The 20953-nt window shown below is 43.2% G+C and overlaps 3 protein-coding genes across 7 annotated transcripts in view; all 3 read right to left on the reverse strand.

Moving 5' to 3' along the window:
* The window catches only part of rfng (RFNG O-fucosylpeptide 3-beta-N-acetylglucosaminyltransferase), a 19655-nt gene extending 16992 nt beyond the window's left edge, over positions 1-2663 (reverse strand). The window contains exons 1-2 of one of the 2 annotated variants that reach the window (XM_082545382.1): positions 2153-2663; positions 761-940 (exon numbers count right to left, since the gene is read on the reverse strand). The gene's annotated coding sequence lies outside the window, so the exon portion shown is untranslated. The remainder of the gene's footprint in view (positions 1-760; positions 941-2152) is intronic. The other variant, XM_082545381.1, reaches the window with a different exon arrangement.
* Positions 2664-3590: 927 nt separating this feature from the next.
* Positions 3591-15871, reverse strand: LOC309713202 (NLR family CARD domain-containing protein 3-like; the record flags this gene model as incomplete). The annotated part of the gene is made up of 13 exons (XM_082544608.1): positions 3591-5276; positions 5831-5877; positions 7016-7189; positions 7315-7488; positions 7648-7821; positions 9068-9235; positions 9338-11135; positions 12852-13074; positions 13223-13301; positions 13741-13854; positions 14157-14265; positions 14853-14966; positions 15823-15871. 13 exons carry the CDS (start codon positions 15869-15871, stop codon positions 4714-4716), a joined length of 3786 nt encoding a protein of 1261 aa, XP_082400734.1. The 3' UTR covers positions 3591-4713.
* Positions 15872-16279: 408 nt separating this feature from the next.
* The window catches only part of LOC309713591 (V-type proton ATPase 116 kDa subunit a 1-like), a 28739-nt gene continuing 24065 nt past the window's right edge, over positions 16280-20953 (reverse strand). For all 4 annotated transcript variants that reach the window (XM_082545352.1, XM_082545353.1, XM_082545354.1 and 1 more), the window contains one exon: positions 16280-17904. In XM_082545352.1, coding sequence (XP_082401478.1) covers positions 17811-17904 — 94 coding nt within the window. In that variant the 3' untranslated portion in view covers positions 16280-17810. The remainder of the gene's footprint in view (positions 17905-20953) is intronic.

Genomic DNA, 20953 nt, shown 5'->3' on the forward strand with positions numbered 1-20953 from the left:
CTTTTTATAATTCAGTGTTTTCAGTGGATGACAGGATGGATCCTACAGAGCTGTGCTGCTGGAATATGTGCATAATGTTATAGGTGCCCCCGCCTGAGACCCCACCCCCACCGAAGCTGGTGTCAAACTGTGTGCTAATAAAAGTGGCCTGTATTTATATAGCGCTTTACTAGTCCCTATGGACCCCAAAGCGCTTTACATATCCAGTCACACACTGGTGATGGCAGCTACATTGTAGCCACAGCCACCCTGGGGCGCACTGACAGAGGCGAGGCTGCCGGACACTGGCGCCACCGGGCCCTCTGACCACCACCAGTAGGCAACGGGTGAAGTGTCTTGCCCAAGGACACAACGACCGAGACTGTCTGAGCTGGGGCTTCGAACCGGCAACCTTCTGATTACAAGGCGAACTCCCAACTCTTGAGCCACGATCGCCACTTCTCCTCTTTAAGCCAGAGAGTCAGAGCACAGGACCGTTCTCTGCTTCACCTCATCCCGTCGTACGTGAGTGGGGGCAGCTGCGGTTGCTGTTTTCCAAAGTGTTCCTGATGCAGTCTTTTCCACCTGTTTTGAATGCAGGTCCACCTGAGCCCCAGACCAGGACTTTGTCACTGCTGCAGAGACGCTTCCCTCCGTTTGAATGCCTAAAATGCTTGCACAGCCACACGTCTCTGCCATGCCCCTTCATTAAAACAGGACATTACTTTTGCACGTGTCACTTTCTATATTTTATATGATATTTTCTGTGTGAAGGACTTACTAAGTGCTTTGCCTTTTAATCCTCCATTTCACAGCTGGATTGAGCTCGCCTGGTTCTCCAATGAATGCGCACATCTGTTTCCACTACTGGATTCTCCTCCATGCAAAGGGACTCCCTTAGTTGCAAAATGGTGAACGGGATTTGCTGCCAGCCCCCATCTGAAGCGGTTCGACTGCAGTCCTACAGAGTGAGGGCAATCCAGCATTTACCAACAAAATCAGAGTGCATGATCTGAGAGGCTCGCTGCACACAGACTGCTGTACTCAGCAGCAGCTGCTCTTCAGACAATAATATACAGCATGTGTGTGCAGACAGCAAAGCAACAACTGTATCCCAAAACCCTTTCAGTACAGAGGAACACCTTTCAGCGTTGCTCACGTCTTCTCTTTACTTCTCCAGCCTGCTGTGGCAGACGGCACCGAGCCTGCTTCCACCAGAGACCGACCTGATAAAGGGGACGTCTTTTATCCCACTGTCACCAAGTCACAAGGGACCGGGGTTCCCTCTATCTTACTCTATAAAGCACCTTGGGACAACAGAACTGACGACCGTCCACAACAACATGAAATTCCCCAGCACAGATGGAGAGGACTTGGCCTTCTAATGTGAAGACTGGCTCCTTTTGATGGTTTTCTTTTATAATAGTGTTAAATGGGACATTCAGAGGGAAGATGGTCAGACAAAATTAATAAATCATTTTTTCATCCATCATCTTCCACTGATCCACCTCAGGGTGATCTAGAGTCACCAAACGATCGAAGCACCTTCATGTTTGGACTGTGCAGCAAAACCAACCCTGGATATAAATCAGTCAGGGACTGGCCTCCCCAAAGCCCACAGCTAAACATTACTGAAGCTGTGCTGAATAAAGCCATTATGTTTGCATATTTCAATGTCAGTGCATTCAGTCATTGTACCCCGTTGTCTTCTTTCTGCTGTTCTCTGTAAGAGTCACCAGCAGCTCGGTGTCCCTCCACTGCACATGTCCAAACCCTCTCTGCCTCCAACCCTGTCCATCACGCCCAGTGAAAACGTGAGCATCTTCAGTCTCTTTGTCCAAACCACACATCACAGCAGAGCTCAGCACCTACATGCAAACCCTGCCTTTCACGCCTGCTGTGATCCTTGTGTCACAAACCAGCCACGGACGTCGTCCGTCTGTAAACGTGCTCAGTAAAGAAGTCGTTCAGTGTTAGCTCGGCGAATAAACCCCTCCAGCTGTGAACCACTGGGAACATCCGAGAAGAGCCGTAAACAGGCAGACTTTCGTGTCTCCTGCGCCACGCGCGTGAACTTCTTGTGCTACAACAAGCGCTCCTTAAATGGGAAGATTTTAAAGTGGAGTCTGGCATGGTGGAGGAGCACAGGCACCGGGGCTTCGCACCAACTTACCGTGAAACACCAGAGCACACGCGTTTACCACAGGAAACACCAGGAAAGCGCCACTGCAACACAAACGATCCCGGGTTTGTTGGACGGTAAACAGCACCTGGACCCGTCTCGTCGTCTTTCCCCGGTGTGCCTCCGCTCCGACGGCTCTCGGCTAGCCTGACGGTAGAAAAAGCCCCCTCCACCGGCAGAGTTACACTCTGTGCCCCGAGTGAGGGTTAGCCAAACACTCCACAAACGACGCACTCACGTCAGACCCGCACCGGGTTAACCACGGTCAAGAAGGCTGTTCCGGTCAAACCTTTCAAAATAATGAATACGACGAGCAGTTTGTCGTCGATGTCGGGATCAGCCCGTGTTTGTCTGCTCTGACTTCATTTCAACAGGAAATAAAACTTATGAGGACTGTGACTGAATCAGCTCTGTAACGCACAGCTTTGATGACGTTGTAACCTTAGTTTTATTTCCTTGTTTTAAAGGTAAATTCCAACCTTTGAATGTAACCAATCACCGTTTGAATGTCACATGGTTTGAAATGATCGTGTTAAATGTGCATCTTTTTATTGTTGTTAAAATGTTTCAAGTTCTACCTCAGCGCCCCCTGCCTGTCATGTTTGTCCACTGCATCAGTGGCAAAGCAGACTGAGACAGCAGGGGTCAGCGACCTACCAAAATAATGTCTATTTATTAGAAATATCAATAAGCTGATGTGTCACGTTCTTAAGCCTTACAATGAGATGAAACAGCCTTCACTGTAAGGTTCAAGGTTCAAGGTTCTTTATTATTTGTCACATGCATAGTTATACAAGTATAACACACAGTGAAATGTAGCCTGACACGCTCCTCGACATGTGCAAAAATTGGTGGGGGGGTGTAGAGGAAGAACATTATATATATATATATATATATATACATATACATACACATATAGTATATACACTGGGTGAATGTGCAGTAGTAGCAGCAAGCAGGTGAATTCTGTACATTAATATGAATAGATATCTGACTATTTTACAGGATAGACAATATAAACATATTTAAAATTAAAGGAATTTGAAATGTACATTGTGCCTTGGTTTAGTGTGTCTGGAAGAGTCCTGTCTCAGTCAATTATAGATGATGTGAGAGGGCGGGTGTGTGTGTTTAGGGCACGGATGGCTTGGGGATAGAAGCTCCTCTTGAGTCTCTCTGTCCTTGCCCGGAAGATGCGGAACCTTCTACCAGATTGCAGAAGTTGGAACAGTTTGTTGCCAGGATGGGACGGGTCCTTCAGTATCACTAATAAGTGGAAATAATTTAAATCTTTGACCAAATGTAACTTCTCTGCAATGGATTTTTAAAAATGATTATTTAGTATTTTAATTTTGCCATGTCATTAGAGTAATACCATATTTTGTTGCATTTAGCAAATAAGACGTACAGCAACAAACAGCTCTGACAATGGTCCAAGACAGATTTTTTTCAGCATTTAAGCTACACATGAGTGAATCATAACGATCTGATAATTTACAGTTTATTCAAGTAAATAGGGAGTCCTCTTCTTCAAAAGAGTTGGTGTGAAGTTTCACTAGGTTCTCTGCTGCGACCAACAGTTTTTATAGCATACATGATTCCCTTAGGCTGTGTCATTGAAAACAGTGCAGATAATACCCTTCTCTTTATTTATACATGAAGCCAAGTGATACAAACAGCAATACAGGCATGTATTAAACGTATAAAGGCCTGGATGTCCTGTAATGCTCTTCTCCTTAATTTTCCATCTTTATAGTCTATTAGTTTCACGTTTATTGTCATTGGTGTTACCCAGGCTGAAATACTGTTTCTCACCAGCCTCTACAGTGCAATAGTCAATACAATTTAAAAAAGAAAAAGTTTTAAAAAGAGCAGTAAAAAATCGTAACAATAAATGGGGATAAAGAATATAAAATCTAAATTCTAAAACAAACACAAGTCTAAACAGTCACACTCATACAGGTAGCAGCAGCCCTTTCACAGAAGGGGGTTGTTAAAGTAAGTAGTGTGTGTATCTGGGGAGTATATTGTGTGTGTGTGTGTGTGTGTGTGTGTGTGTGTGTGTGTGTGTGTGTGTGTGTGTGTGTGTGTGCAGATAGGGGGCATCACAGTCCGATTGTGGATCTTACAGTGTAGCTGTGTGAGTAGCTGAGTGGATGGGGAGGGGGCACAGTCCATTTATCAGTCTCACAGCTTGTGCAAAGAAGCCTTCCAGCATCCTGGTGGTTCTGCAGCTGATGCTCCTGTACCTCTTGCCAGACGGCAGGAGGAAGAACAGGCCATGAGACGGGTGGTGGGGGTCTCTGATGATGGAGATAGCTCTGTGTATGCGGCCCTGTTTGTAGATCTCCTCCAGAGGCGAGAGAGGGGCACCAACAATCCTCCTGGCAGTCTTAACAATGCTATTCAGTTGTTGCTTCTTACAGGACTTGCAGCTGCCAAACCAAGATGTAAAACTTTGTGTCTGTTATAGTCCATTATAGTCCATGTTTGTCAGTTATCTTCAAATTATAAAATGCTTCAAATAAACGTGTAAGGAAAGCAGTTTGTCTCTAGTCTTCTGCATCCATCTGACATAGAGACACAGAGTTGTAAACACCATAGGTGAACTCTGACCGTATCCTGAAGATAGGATAAAGAGGTTCGGTGAAGCTGCAGTGGAACGTGTGGATGTGTGTTGGTGTATCAAAAATGATTCTGTAGAAGGATACAGTGCCAGCAGACCAGTCCAAATACACTCCCACTCTGTTCGTTTCAGTGGAGGGAGCAGGGCTATCTATGATCCGGACTGAGTTATTATGCCATGCAGAATAATTGTCAGCAGAACAGTCCAGACTCCAGGAGATGTTGTTCCCACCAATACGACTGTCAATACCATCACCACTCCTTTTAATCCCTCTGTAAGTCACTCCTATAGATACCAGCCCACTCCAGTCCACCTCCCAGTAACAGTGACCAGTCAGGCCACGTGTACACATCAGCTGGTACCAGCACTCAAACCTCTCAGAGTGATCTGGATACAGCCATTCCTCGTCGTCATCTGTCACAATGTTGTTTTCTGTCAGGTAAAGGTTCCTGTGTACTGTGTTCGGGTCCATTTTGAGTTCACAGGCGTCTGACGGCAGATCAAAATGAAAACAGAACCGTCAGAACCGTCCACAGAGCCAAGCACTGATGCCAGTCACATCACATGACTGCATCACCACGCAGATCACATGACCCAGAGCAAATTAATCCATTGTTATATCAAATTATTTTATACTACAGCTTCAGATAAACAATTAGTAAATGTACTGCAAGTCAGCAAGTTTAAGGCATAAAATCTTAAAAGGTAAAATCTTTTTGCCAACTTAATATTAAGAAATGTGATAACAACACATCGGTGCTAAAACATGAAACAAATCTTTTAACTGTGAGCTAACAGAGTTCAAAGACATTTGGTAGGCATCAAAGAAATGATACAAACTCTACATAATCAAGTTTGATCATAAATGTATTTAAACCTTCACAAAGTCCAGGTCATAGATCTGTCTTTTCTTTAGATGAATGACACTCGGTGTGTATATATATATATATATATATATATATATATATATATATATATATATATATATATATATATATATATAAGCTCATTTTAGCTTCATTAATCAAGCTAAAAACACTTACATTTCCTCAGTCCTGGTTTCAATCGTTGAGCTCCGCAGCTGTCCAGCCTGGAATAATAATTCAAACAAAGAGACATGAAAATGTTTTCATACATTCGTTGGTTTTGTTTAGCTGAGTTTGGAGGATAAGCAAGACACGATGTGCTTGACTAGCTAAAAATTTGCATCTCAGAACAGTATTCTGTCCTCTAAAAAAATCTGATTTATTACTTCCAGGCTGGACGACTGTAATTCATTATTATCAGGAAGTCCTAAAAACTCCCTGAAAAGCCTTCAGCTAATCCAAAATGGCTTCCTGTTAAATCCAGAATTCAAAATCCTGCTCCTCACATACAAGGTCTTAAATAATCAGGCCCCATCTTATCTTAATGACCTTGTAGTACCATATCACCCTATTAGAGCACTTCGCTCTCGCTCTGCAGGCCTACTTGTTGTTCCTAGAGTATTTAAAAGTAGAATGGGAGGCAGAGCCTTCAGTTTTCAGGCCCCTCTTCTGTGGAACGAATTGTGGATTTGGGAGAGAGAGACAACCTCTCGACTTTGAAGATTAAGGTTCAAACTTTCATTTTTGCTAAAGCATAAACTAATGGCTGGATCAGGTGACTCCGAACTCTCCCTTAGTTACAGTGCAATGGGCCGAGGCCTCCGTGGGCTTCTTCACTCCCCTCTTCCAAATCTCTAAATGTTTATACACCTCTCTGCATTTAATGGTTAGTTATGATTCATCTCTGTTTCCCTCCCCTCACCCCAACAGATGGCCCCGCCTCCCCCGAGCCTGCTTCTGCTGAAGGTTTCTTCCTGTTAAAGTTAAAGTTTTTCCTTCCCACTGTTGCCAAGTGCTTGCCAATAAGGGTTTGTTTGTTGATTTTTGTAGGGTGTTCACCTTACAATATGAAGCGCTTTGAGACAACTGTTGTTGTGATTTGGGGTTACGTAAATAAAGTTGAACTGAACTGGATTGAGTGGGTGGCTATGGTATTGTTTGACCTTGGTAAAGACTTTTCTGATGGGTTTATTGCCTCAGTCACTTGTATTAAATAGAACATGATGTTTGTTTTGTACACTCTTGCTCCAGTTAGGGTAACCAAAAATGTTTTTACATGTGACTGACAGGTTGCTTGTAGTATCCATAGGTTGGTTTCTGAAGTCTTAATTTGAATAAGGTTACGAGCACCTGTCTTCCTACCTTAGAGAGTCCAATCTGCAGTGTGGATCCTGCAGTGCAGCAGAGAAGAGCGTCACTCCTGTGGGTCCTGGGTGATTATAACTCAGATCCAGCTTTCTTAGATGAGAAGGGTTTGAACTCAGTGCTGAGCTCAACGAAGCACAACCCTTCTTTGTTATCAGACAACCTGACAAGCTGTAAACATTTCAACATCATTGGGTTTATCTGTTTGAAATTTTGCATTAACTGTAGAAAATGTGTGATATGACAACATTAAAAAACTTGAAATAACAAAAAACAAAAGCATATTCTTATCTAACCTGAGAGTTTCAAGTTTGCACTGAGGACTCTTCAATCCACAAGACAGCAGCGCCACTCCTGAGTCCTGCAGGTCATTATTGTTCAGGTCCAGCTCTATCATACTGAATGACTGGCAACTGAGGACTGAAGCAAGAGCTTCACAGCTTTCATTCGACAGGCTACAGCCACCCAGCCTGAAGAAAAAAAAGAATTCAGTAAAATTTATAAGAAATCCAGCAAAATAGAATTTTCAGGACAAACTAGACCCTTCAGATTCTGAATGTTAGGCACCACAGGTTCAGAAGTGCTGATTTGAATATGAATGTTGTCACATGTTGTTGAAAAGCTCTTACCTGACAATCTTCAGTGTACACAGTTGACTCTCAAGTGGCGTGAAGAGATACGTGACTGCTAAATCAGTCAACTCATTATTATTTAGATCCAGCACTTCCAGAGTAGAGGACTGACTGCTGAGAACTCTGGAGAGAGTTTTACAGCTTCTCCATGAAAGCTCGCAGCCATTTAGCCTGAAGACATAATATTGAGCATTCATCAGAAATGTGGAATAAAAAAAATACAGAAAAAAAAACAAAACAAATTTCAGCTCGTACTAATGAGAATTATTGAAAAATATTTGAATATAGATTTATTCATTCAGGGGTAGGTTCAGGTTACTATGGTGTCATTCATCGACACTATACATTTTCAATACAAACAGAGATAACAGAAAAGCATAATATTGCATAATGAAGAAATAAATAAAACCAAAAATGCCTCCTCTGTTTCACAATTTGATTTAAAATCATGTTAAATGAAATCATCATGGTTTATTAAGGTGGAAATAAGACAGCGTTGTGAAACATGACTAAGCTTCTCAGTTTGTTTCAAAGTTCAGTTTGGAATCTATAATTGTTCCGAGGTATTTGGACATTACACCATCGGACCTTTAAGGGACATGATCTTGAAGAGCACAGCCTCCATTTATTTTAAAACCACTAACAGGGAATCTAGCCATTTTTTTTAACACTATTTGATTTTATTAACTGAAGTCCCCTCATTTCAGTGTTCCTGTTGAGATGTATACTTTAATTATATTTAATTAAATACAATTACATTTAAGTATTGATTATTCTGAGCTCTTGATGTCCCCATTTACTGTGTTTTTCTGTTAAAGGTAAAGAACCCACATTAAACCTGTAATTCAGCGTTTGTTTGGGGTTGTTGTTTGTTTTTTCAGAAATGAATTCTTCTTATTATATAAAATTTAGATTTTGATTTATTGAATTACGTTTTTTGGTTGCTGTAATACAGTGGTTCTTTTAAGAAAAAATAAGATCTATGTTTTTCTTCTTCCTAAGATAATCTATCAAGCTATCAATCTATCTATTGGGCTGTCTGTCTGTCTGTCTGTGTGACCTGTAAATTGTGCGAACTGCAGCAAAAGAACGTGGATTAGAAATAATCATCAGTCTATTTGTATGCTATTTAGCACCAAGAATATTCACTGAGTAAAGCTTTTACTTTGATCTGGCCATTATTAGATTATGGGGCCAAGTTTAGACCTGAAAGCACAGAGTGGCCTTTAATGTTTAAATGGATCCAGCTGAAAGTTTAAGAGTCTCAGTGTGCAGCCATCACACTAAAAATTAATGGTAAGTATGAAAATACACATATGAACTTATGGAGATTAACAGTTTCCTGACTTTCCCTGTTTCATTTTCTAACCTATATATTTAAATAATACAATTTTAGTGTAAAAATTCTGAAACCAACCTGAGAACCTCAAGTTTAAAGTTTTTCTCCAGATCTGCAAACATTGTCCTTATGCCTGAATCATGCAGGTTGTTGTAACTCGGGTCCAGCTCTTTTAAACTAGAGGACTTGCTAAGAACAGAGGACAGTGCTTTACAGCTTCTGCTCAAAAGGTTACATCCAATCATCCTGATGGGGTAAGGAAAAAAACAAGTAGGAAGTTAATCATTTTTTCTCTTTCTTTACAGTATTTAAAGTGACAGTGACTTATCTGGTCGTGCATGAACATACAGAGATTTACTGGAAGCTTTGACCACTGGCAGCAGCCACATAAGACCTTCTTCAGAAGCAGAGTACTTCCTCAGGTCAAACTCATTCAAATCTTTTTCTGAAGACAGTAAGATGAAGACCAAAGCAGACCACTGAGCAGGGGATAGTTTAACCGTGAAAAGATTTCCTGATGTCAACGACTGTTGGATCCTTTCCACTAGAGAGTGGTCGTTCAGCTCATTCAGACAGTGGAACAGGTTAATGCTTCTCTCTGGGGACAGATTCTCCCCAATGTTCTCCCTGATGTACTTGGCTACTTCCTGGTTTATCTGTGAGTTTACGCCTGTCTCTTTGAGTAGTCCTTGTAGGAGAGTCTGATTGGACTGCAGTGACAAACCCAAAAGGAAACGTAGAAACAAGTCCAAGTAACCATTTGGACTTTGTAAGGCCTGTTCCACGGCACTCTGGTAGAAGAGTTTCAGTTCATATTGATTAGGCTTTGACATCTGAGTGGTTGTTTGCTCCTCTTCCAGCAGGTTGATTCCAGAGTTGATGAAGGTCAGATGGACGTGAAGAGCAGCCAGAAACTCCTGAACACTCAAATGGACGAAGCAGAACACCTTGTCCTGGTACAGTCCTCGCTCCTCTTTAAAGATCTGTGTGAACACTCCTGAGTACACTGAGGCTGCTCTGATATCAATGCCACACTCTGTCAGGTCTGATTCATAGAAGATCAGGTTTCCTTTCTGCAGCTGATCAAAAGCCAGTTTTCCCAGAGATTCAATCATCTTCCTGCTCTCTGGACTCCAGTGTGGATCTGTCTCAGTTCCTCCATCATACTTGACCTTTTTCATTTTGGCCTGAACCACCAGGAAGTGGATGTACAGCTCTGTCAAGTTCTTGGGCAGCTCTCCTCCCTTCTTGGTTTTCAGCACATCCTCCAGAACCGTAGCAGTGATCCAGCAGAAGACTGGGATGTGGCACATGATGTGGAGGCTTTGTGATGCTTTAATATGGGAAATGATCCTGCTGGCCTGCTTTTCATTCCTGAAACTCTTCCTGAAGTACTCCTCCTTCTTCGAGTCAGTGAACCCTCTGATTTCTGTTATTACGTCAACACATTTAGGATCAATATGACTGGCCATTGCAGGCCGCGTGGTTATCCAGAGTCGAGCAGATGGAAGGAGTTTTCCTCTGATAAGGTTTGTCAGCAGTGCATCCACTGAGGTGGACTCTGTGACATCAGTTAGGATCTTATTATTTTGAAAGTCCAGAGGAAGGCGACACTCATCTAGACCGTCAAAGATAAACACAACCTGGAAGTCTTCAAATCTGCAAAATTCTGCATCCTTTGTTTCAGAGAAGAAGAGATGAACGAGTTCTACCAAGCTGAACTTTTCCTCCTTTAATCCATTTAGCTCCCTGAAAGTGAATGGAAATGTAAACTGGATATCTTGGTTGTTTTTGCCTTCTGCCCAGTCTAGAGTGAACTTTTGTGTTAATATCGTTTTCCCAATACCAGCCACTCCCTTTGTCAGCACTGTTCTGACTGGTTGATCTCTTCCCAGCAGCGGCTGAAATATGTCTTTACAGGCGATTGTCTTTTCTAACCTCGCACGTCGTCTAGATGCTGTTTCGATCTGTCTGACCTCATGTTCGTCACTGACCTCTCCGGTCCCTCCCTCTGTGATGTACAGCTCTGTGTAGATCTGATTGAGAGGTGTTGGGTTTCCTACTTTAGTAATTCCCTCAAACAAATGCTGGAACTTCCTTCTAAGATTTAATTTGAGTTTATCCTGGCAAATGGATGCACCCACTCCTGTTGGACAAAAAACAAATGAGATGGTGTTAAAATTTCAGAACAATGAACAGCTGGTCAAAATTTAAAATATGAGGCTTTTCTAGCAGAGGATAAAATATAATCTGTTTGATAACCACGACAGCTGTGTGCTTCTCTGTGCTTCTCTTGGGCTGGCTGCTTCAGTCTGTATGCCAAATATCACTGGGCAAAATAAGAAGCCCAAGTTGCTCAGCAATGCCTCCACTGCGGAATTAATTCAATTCAGTTTTACCTATACAGTGCCAAATCACAAGAATCGTTTCTTAATGACTTGCTTTGTGAAATAAAGGTCACATTGACTCATCAAGTACTTTTAAATATACTTGTAATGTTTGTACAGACAATGACTAACCGTGTGGATGATTTCTTATTTTTAGACTCATTAAATAGTACGTTAGCCGCAGAGAAATCACTGGGTTATAGTGTCATATCCCAGTCGTTGTACACGACTACGTGCACCCACAACAGACTGAGGCTTTGCATTAGGGGTGGGCGGTATAAACAGTATATGGTAGAAACAATATGAATTTGACCAACGGTAGGGATTTTGACTATACCGCTCTACTGCGATAGTGCATGCTGATGATGTCATCAAGTGCCTGTTTTGGTCAAAAGCATTGCAGCAGCTGCAAGAAAAATCATCTGCAAATTATGCCAGTGACAGTAATAGTGAAGAGATGAAGCACTTTTGGAATATGAGGAAAGCCAAAAACTGTGCTTCCTCCACTTCTGTACCATTGATTCATTAATGCTGAATTCTCTGGCAGCTGCTCTATTCCCATGTTGTTGCAGTATATTAATGACTAACCTCGTATTGTGGATGGATTATCTCAGTTGTTCTCCTGACTGAAGTTTGGTCCATTTAGAGCATCCTGCCATGCGATTGCATTTGTCCCTAACCATCGGGAACCCTCATGTTAACTTTTATCGATTGGAAAAAAGTTAGCGTTCATCCTCCAGCTTCACTGTGTTTATATATATATATATCTGCTATATATGCTAACATAGCTGTGTCGCTAGCAATCACGTAGCACATCATTATATACCAGCTAGCCCAACTTCAGTAACCCTACAAACATCACTGCATGTTTAGGTGGAAGCTAGCGAGCTAACTTCCTGCTAACTTCTAACGCTGTTGAATTTAATAAATTCTGTTTTCATGGATGCCTGGATGTTAAACTTAATTGTTACACCTGGTAAAGCAGCAACACTGATCATTTTATTAAAGGTGAAATAATTTAGACAGTTTTTAACTCTCAGTGATGCTGCAGTGTTTGTTTGACTTTGGGACCTAAAGTGGACGGAGTTTAGGACCCAGATTACTCTGCGAGGCTCCTGACTACAGTAGCCGTAATGCTCCAACAATCCATCAAGCAGTGCGGCTTCGTAGCTTACCAAAGTCGTACTACAACATTTTTGACAGATTTTTGAGCGCCGTGTAGCACATGAAATCGGTTTGAGGTCAGTGAGCACAACCAGAATTCATACATGAGACGCACCGGATTGTAAGGCACACTGTTGATTTTTGAGAAAATTTACGGACTTTAAGTGCGCCTTATAGTGCGGAAAATACGGTATACAGAAGAAAATAAATTGTGATATATATCGTTACCGCACATGCTTCAACCTATACTGCGATATGGATTTTAGGCCATATCGCCCAGCCCTACTTTGCATCAGTGGGAGTGCCCTTACTGCTCTGCAAACAGACAGCCAGCTCCTCCTGGTTCATCCCCCTCAGAAAGTCCAGTGTGATCTTCACAAAAGCCTCCCTGGTGCTCCATGTCTGCTCTTCAGCCTTAGAAGCTAACACATCCTCATCCTCACTGTCCTTCTCTGGGCAGGTGGAACGCTGCAGAATCCTCTGAAACCTTTTAAGCTCATTCTTCACAAAAGTGATGATGTTCTCTTCAAGCAGCTGGAAGACAATATTATAGGAAATTATCTTTCAGCATTTATGCATGTATTTATTTATGCATTGTGCACATATTCTCCTCTGTCAGGGGAATGTCATTGAGCCAATTAGAAACAGAACAGTGATGAAAATGTGCTTTAGACTTTCCCACCATAAAAACTGAGTCCAACGTTGTTTGATGCTGCTGAGCAGACTGACAGCTATGAACCTCAGACTTTTGTTGCCTGACTCTGCGAAGAGAGCGCACACGTGCACACATCCACAATTAACATTATTAAATGCAGTAATGGTCAGTAACACTATGGATCACTGCATAAATAAACTGAAAGTTGAATATGTACACAGTTATTTCTGGTATCTGTCCTCTGATCGGCACATATTCAGCACAGCACGGACCAGTAGGTAACGATAAAGGGTCTACAGGTGTCTACAGGTGTACGTGGGATTAATGAAATACTAACTGAGCCAAATGAAATGCAGAACAACAGTAAAGTGGGCGGGACACTGACAGTTTACATCAGCTAAGTGTAGGAGTGAGGACAGCAGTGTGCTATGAGACGCTCACAAGTCCCTGATGGAGTGGACATTTAACCCTTAGGTGCAGCATTAGTGATGTTTTTGAAAACAAAGAGGCAGGGCTGATTGCTTTTATGACTTTCAAAATGTTACCTTTTGTCAACAGAGAGGTTCCCTTCTTTGAAATTTAAAGGCGGGTCCATAGACCAGTCACTTTTCATGGACATAGAGCTGGACAGAGGAGAGCCTGCTAACTGCTTCGGCATCCTGGTAGGGAAACAGCATACTGTATATTAAATTTCAAAGATATCAAATCCAGTCATTATGTGTCAATGATTTTATTATACTTACTTTCTATTTGTAAACATTTGCTTTAAAAACTGATTTTTTGGATAAACAAATACATAGAGGGACATAACTTGGTGAAGCCCACATGGTTACTCCACTTCCTTTACAACATGGCTCACTGTGTTTGCCATGGGGGGAGACCCCCACAGAGCATTGCCTCAGGATTATTTTAAAATGAAATAGTACTAGTTTGTATGCCGTATAAGAAGTTCTTGTCTCACCCCGTAGCTTCATTGCCCAGGCAGGCTTCCATGCTCTTGGCATGTTTAGATGGTGTGCCCCCCTCCTCTGTGTCTCCACACTGACTCATGGCTGAGTGGACCACAGTGTCTTAACACATGAACACACACAACAACATGAATGCTGGGCAGCTCAGTTACGAACACGACACTGTGCTGGATAATAAAGTTAGCGCCCAAGCTCATGTCATCACCTGTTCACTCACACAGCTCAGCAGCAGCTAGTTTCTGTATTTCACCTGGACCCACAGAACGGGAGCATGATCAAAGTCGACTTTGATCATGCAGAAATAGAGTCATATTAAAACATACCGACATCAGATAAACTATATCCAGTAGAATGAAGATGCACAAATACGCAGGACGCCATCTACTTCCATTAGATATTTGCATCCTATGCTGTGAGCTGTTATACTCCACACTGTGCCATTGGCCCGATATTACTCATAGCTTGATAGCGCAAAGCATGTTATGTGATTAAACACTGCAGATGGAAATGTATTATATAAACTATGAAACCAATGAAACGACGCTGGGCCCGCAGTTCGGCCCACTCCCTGCTGACTGTATCTGCCCTCTTACCTGTTCAGCTGTTGCACATTTTACATACAAGCTCAAATGTACATTCAACATTGTTACGTTATGAGTGGTGCTCGGTAAAAGAAGACTTTTAAATACCTTGTAGCCAGAAAAACGAGCCGCAGCTCTGCGTAGAAATGAAACCGAAACTGTTTTCAGTTGTGAAATGAGGAGAGAGCTCAGCAGTGACACCCTGAGGCAGAGACGTGATCACTGAGATGTGACCAGAATTATTTCAGTGGTGGATTTCCACAAAATCATCTATTCTTAGCCATTTTATTTACAAAGCAAGGAGAGACGGGCATTTGTCGATAGGCAGATTTGGAAAGGATGTGCAGATGGAAGCGTACTAACAAGTAAAGGGGGCTGAAAAAGGCTCCCGGAGGAGCTGATTAAGGAAGACAATTGGAGAGGAGGATGAATCAGGAAGTGTAGAGGAAGGCGGAGGAAGTGAGAGCTGCTGTAAAGAAGTCGATGCAAAGCTGTAGTAACCTTGGCCAAGATACTAACCCCGGTGGTAAACGGTCTCTGATGCATCCATCAGAGTGTGGACGCTAGAAAGAAAGCACCACTGCATAGAAAAAGTGTGAATGGGTGTGAATAAGGCATGTTGCATCAAAGTTTCAGTGCTCGGGGAGAGTATAAGAATCAGGAGAAAAGAATGTTTCCTATGGGAAAGATTCATGGATGCAGTGAAGGACACGCAGAGGGCTGATGTGAGGAAGGAGGATGCTGGAACGGGGGAGATGGAAGCAGATGATGTGCTGTGGAGACGCCAAGAGGGAGCAGCTGAAAGAAGACGTTTTCCTTTAGAAAAAGCCTGCAGTGACATCTGTGGTCCGACAGCATGGAGGAACTTTATATACAGTCAACAAGTTGCCCTGCTGTGGTATGGTGGAACAAAAGCAAGGAATGAAGCTAATCATAAGGATCAACTTCTGTTCATCAGAGAGGAAAACACAAAAACTTGTGTGTAAAACAGACATTTCTACTCTCTAAGGTTTATGTGACTTTCTGGGAATGCTGGTTTTATTTTACAGAGAACTGATGGATCATTAGGATTTCTTACTTCCTATAAGATGCTGTGGAGCGCCTACGATTGCAGGTGAAGGCACCATGGTGATGTACCCCAACAGGAAGTTGTTAGTCTGGTTGAAAGGCGGAAACTAATCGGAAATCTATCACAATAAAGTGTTCGGACTTATCATCTATTTACAAAAGAACACACACACACACACACACACACACACACACACACACACACACACACACACACAGCATGAATCCCCAGGTGTCTGTTTATTATTAACACATTAACACTTTACACTTCTTGTCACTGTTCAACATCAACAGCACGTCTGATTTTTTTCTCATCCAAATGGAAACACGAGTTCATTACAGCACTTCAAATACACGTTCCCATAAAACTAAACACAGGGATGATGAAAATCCAGTTCAATAACAGCTGTGGTGATCAAACCAACATGAATGCCGACTAACGGCTGTTTCCTGCTGTAAACCTGGTTTACAGCAGGAAACAGAGACGGAGCAGGTTACAGCCATACACTAATTCAAACCAAACATTCACTTTAAAAGCTGCAATGAGATTATGATTCTAATGCTGATATCACATTGTTAAAGATGCTTTAATCCTGGAATACGTGACCTGTGAAAACACTCATCACAGCTGAGGTGTTGTCACTGCAGGAGCAGGATCTTCAGTGGGTTCCCAGTGAAAACTCTCCCAATAATCACGGTCTGCGTGGAATCAGTCCTGAGAGTGCAACAGCTCGACTCACAGCAACAAACAGCTCAACGTGCTGTTTCATGTGCAACAACAGCCTTAGTTTGTGATCTAAACTCTCAAAGATGGAGACGTGCATGTGCATAAAGTCTCCTTTGATATGTGAGCATGTGTGACTGAACTGGCAAAGTATGTGACAATGTATCACAGGTGATGTACGGGGACTAAAAACAAATGCTTGTTTAAAAAGTTAGAATCAAACGGTGAGAACCTCGTCACTGTGTAAGATGGACACTTACAGGAATGATCACAGTTGTGATCGAGCAAAGAAACATCGCAAAATATCTGACAAAGCCGACTGGATGTTGTCTCACTGAGTCAAAGTTACAAAACCTACATTCTGTATTTCCAGTCAGCCAAAGCATTTATCATGAGATGTACCATGTGATAAGAGATCTGACATATGTACAGCGGAGTAGTGCTCCACCACTGGGGAACCAAATATTCATACAGAGCTTAATCAGTTTAAAATCATTTAGGGAGTAAATGAGCGATCGCAGCGCCGCCCGATGTTAGGGCCAGATTTAGTGCTAGTGTGAAACCTTCTGCTGGGGTTCACCAAAGAGGGCAAAGCTCCACGTTCACATACGAAGCTGCCATCAGATTATTTCAATGATTACCTGCAAAGAGCAACACAGACGACTGGAGCGAGGTGTGTCCTCACAGAAACAATACAGTGTAAGCACAGGTTTTACACACATCTGTGTGAAAGCAGCACAGCAGCTGATGAATGAGAGCAGGTGGGGCTCGGGTTCAGCTCGGGTGCAGCTCGGGTGGAGCTGGTCTCCAAGGATAGAAAGATGATCCAGGGAGCAGTGAGCTGTAAGCAGCATGTGAGAACTAATGACGACAGTCACACAGACAGACGACTTTATGTCCTTAAATCCAGCGAGACGCGATCATTTATTTACGTTTGATTGTATATAAACTTGTGGGCGACCGATGATGCACCTCTGCATACACGTAACTGCTGCATATGAAAATATTCTTTTGTTCAGCTTGATTTGACCTTTGTGAAAATGTTTGGACTGATTGTGTGATATCTGTGTTTCAGTCTAAATGCAAAGACCAGGTTTGTGGGTATAAGCCCAGGAGTACGCTTCACTTCACAGGGACTAAACTACAGCTCATACACAATAAAGCTTCACAAAGTGCCACCAGGGGGAGACAAAACACTGCACTGGGGCTCATGCATGGCCACACAAACACAGGACGGGATCACTGAAGACTGTGCTGGATGGGCCGAGGCCCGATCACTCGTCGAATCTTCCCTCCAGGATGCTCTCGAACGAGAAGGGGACAAACTTGAAGCCCTGGCCCGAGTAGAACTTGTTCTGGAACTCAACCCTGAAAGAAAAAGAGAGAAGACTGTTTGGTTAAATATCCACACAAGCATGTATGAAAGTTGTCCCGTTAAAGCCTTTTTAAACTAGTCAGAAGCTCCACATGTCTCCAGCATGTACACCCCAGAGCTGGTTCCTGCCGCTTGTTTTAGCCCCGCCCACAGAGGCTGTTTCTGTACTTGTGGCTTTAAATGAAACAAGCCGCTGCTGCCCACACCCTTTCCAGTGCTCTGCCTTTCCAGCCATTCCCAGCAACGGAAAAGAAGATAAAACTCAAATTGGGAGTTTGGATTGAACCTAAATGCAGACACAATGTTATTTATATAGCAACAGTGCACAGCAACAGTCATCTGAAACCCACAAGCAGCACTTTGTGATGTTGGTCAGTTACAGCAGGAGGAGGAAAGAAGTATTTATGTGTTATTATCAAAGCAACCTCAGTGGGAGGAGAGTGGACGAGAAGCGATCTGAGTTTTATTTGGGCTCTAAAGTCAGTGACAGTTTGGTCAGAGATGATGAATGACCCGACCAATCAGGTCCGAGGGCGTTCTCACAGCTACAGTTCGTTTACTTTGGTCCAAATCAGCTGATGAGTTTGTAAACTTGTAGCGTTGTAGTTGCACACTTCACTTCCTGCCTAGCTCCTGGAGTTTGTTTGGAGCCGTACCATTTTCACTTAGGGCTGTCCTCATTAATGTCTGTGTGTAGAGTTATTTTGAGCGGACAGCAAGTTGACACTGTTACACAAGCTGCACACTGACTACTTTACATTGTATCAAGTGTCATATCTTCAACGTTGTGATGAAAAGATATAACAAAATACTTTTTCTCACTTTTGTGAGATACAGCATGTACAAGGACGTTTAAATGGAGGAACACGCCCTCAGCTCATCCATTATTGAGACATTTATGATGAAGCAATCAGGTGCATCAATAAGCTGACAGCCAAAGCCATTGTTCCAGAGACAACTCCTTTTCCAAACATATTCTTCATGCACATCGGCTCTGTTTTAATCTGGGACCTTCTGGTGTGGTACCGGTACAATCGCTCCATTGCTCTGACTGTTGCAAACAGAACACACTGCAAAGAAGTCTAGAAACCTGCAGCACGTGTATTGTTTGACCTCAGAGCTTCAGAACATCACTTCTGTTCAGGACAAAAACAAGTGAGGATGATAAAATTCATCTGTCCGTGTGTGTGAGGCATTCCAGTAAACCTTCCCACACAGCCGCTGAATTATTCCCCGACCAGCAATGTGAAAAGGATGATCGTAAGAGAGTGTGTGTGTGTGTGTGTGTGTGTGTGTGTGTGTGTGTGTGTGTGTGTGTGTGTGTGTGTGTGTGTGTGTGTGTGTGTGTGTGTGTGTGTGTGTGTGTGTGTGTGTGTGTGTGTGTGTGTGTGTGTGCGCGCGCTCTACAGGCTTTAAAATAAAATGATGAAGCAGGTCAGTTCGAGACTCCATGTGTCTGATACTTGGAGTTTAAAGCATTTAAAGCACATGATTGTGAAATAAAACTGCTAGAAGGACCTGACGGTTCACTCCGTGTGACTCACCTCATTACAGTCTGTCACGGGCTGACTCAGTATCCAACCAGCCGCTGTGTTTTTTCCACAGTTAGGATTCTGAAAGCCTCCGGCCCTGACAACCCGTGATGACTTCATTTAAGAGGAAAAGCTAAAATGGTTGCTGGCCTCGGTCAGCGAGGGAGTGCCCAGGAATGTTTCCCGGCTGTGGCAAATATTTGGCCTTCCAGAGATGTGAGAGGGCAACACTTAAACAGAGGAAAGAAACGAGCGCTCCTCTCATCTGCCTCGCCACGCTGCCGTGGAAACAGATTCCTGAGCCTAACGTGCGCGACGCTTTATGGACTGTGGTGTGTTTGTGCAGACAGCTCATCAGAATGTGTGTGTGAGGCGTGAACAGCTCAGGGGAACATGGAGGCTCACTTTGAACATCATCATTTCCACTCAGTCACTCAGCTGTGTGAAAAATACTCCGGTGCTCCTTCTGAAGCTTACAGAGGTGTGCTGAGCGACACACTGACGCTTCATGAACCTTCACTGTGTGTCCCTGTGGGTGATTGAATAAGAAATATCTGAAGTTGCTCCAGACTTAGATACGAACAAAAGTGATGTACAGACACGGAGAAACACAACACATCACAAACACCAAACCTCTGACTTGTTCATCGCCCGTCCAACACTAACTGTGGCTGAGCGTGGGGAGGTCGATCCAACGTTAAATCCACACTTTCACATTCAGCTCTCTTCCACAACCATCTCCTGCTTCTTCCTTCTCCCATCTGTGGATAAAACCCTGAGATACTTGAACTCCTTCACTTGGGGCAGCAAATCCACTCGGTGGGCGGTCGACTGAGGACCACAGCCTCACTAGTGCTAACGCAGTACTCGGGTGTGAACCGCCCACTGTGACCAAGAGGTCATCAGTCAACAGAAGCACCCGTCTGAAACAAGTCCGACTCACTGCAGGACACCACACACACTGCAGACAGCAGACAGCATAGTTTGAGGAACTTTCAGCAGATGCTGTGACGTTACTGTCAACCCTTCTGGGGATGATACTCGTGCACGACCGCCTTAAACACCTAAAGTAACTGAACATCATGATGTGTACCGTTCAGACATGCTGGGAAACAACGCGTTTCTGTCACGTATCCTGCTGAACAAACTCTCCGTGTACGAGTCGCGCAGCTCTCACAGATCATGTCGCGACTGAAAAGCCAGAAGTGCCAACTTTGTAAGAAACATTCATTGTTGATGGACGAGGTCCAACAGATACCTTTGCCATACCATACCTTTGCTATAACAGGTCACATGAGCCAGACACACACACACACACACACACACACACACACACACACACACACACACACACACAGTGACCAGCCTACATGCTTAGATTATGGGGATGACATCATTATTGGAGGCTGCCAGTGCTGCCCCTCAGCCTATGGACGCAGCTATGGTACGAATTTGAAAATCCTCAGTGGTTTTCAGAGAAGTTGACCTTTGACCTCATTAGGTCGTCGGG

The sequence above is a fragment of the Aulonocara stuartgranti genome (assembly GCF_965226115.1).
Source record: "Aulonocara stuartgranti genome assembly, chromosome: 8".
NCBI classification, from domain to species: Eukaryota; Metazoa; Chordata; class Actinopteri; order Cichliformes; family Cichlidae; genus Aulonocara; species Aulonocara stuartgranti.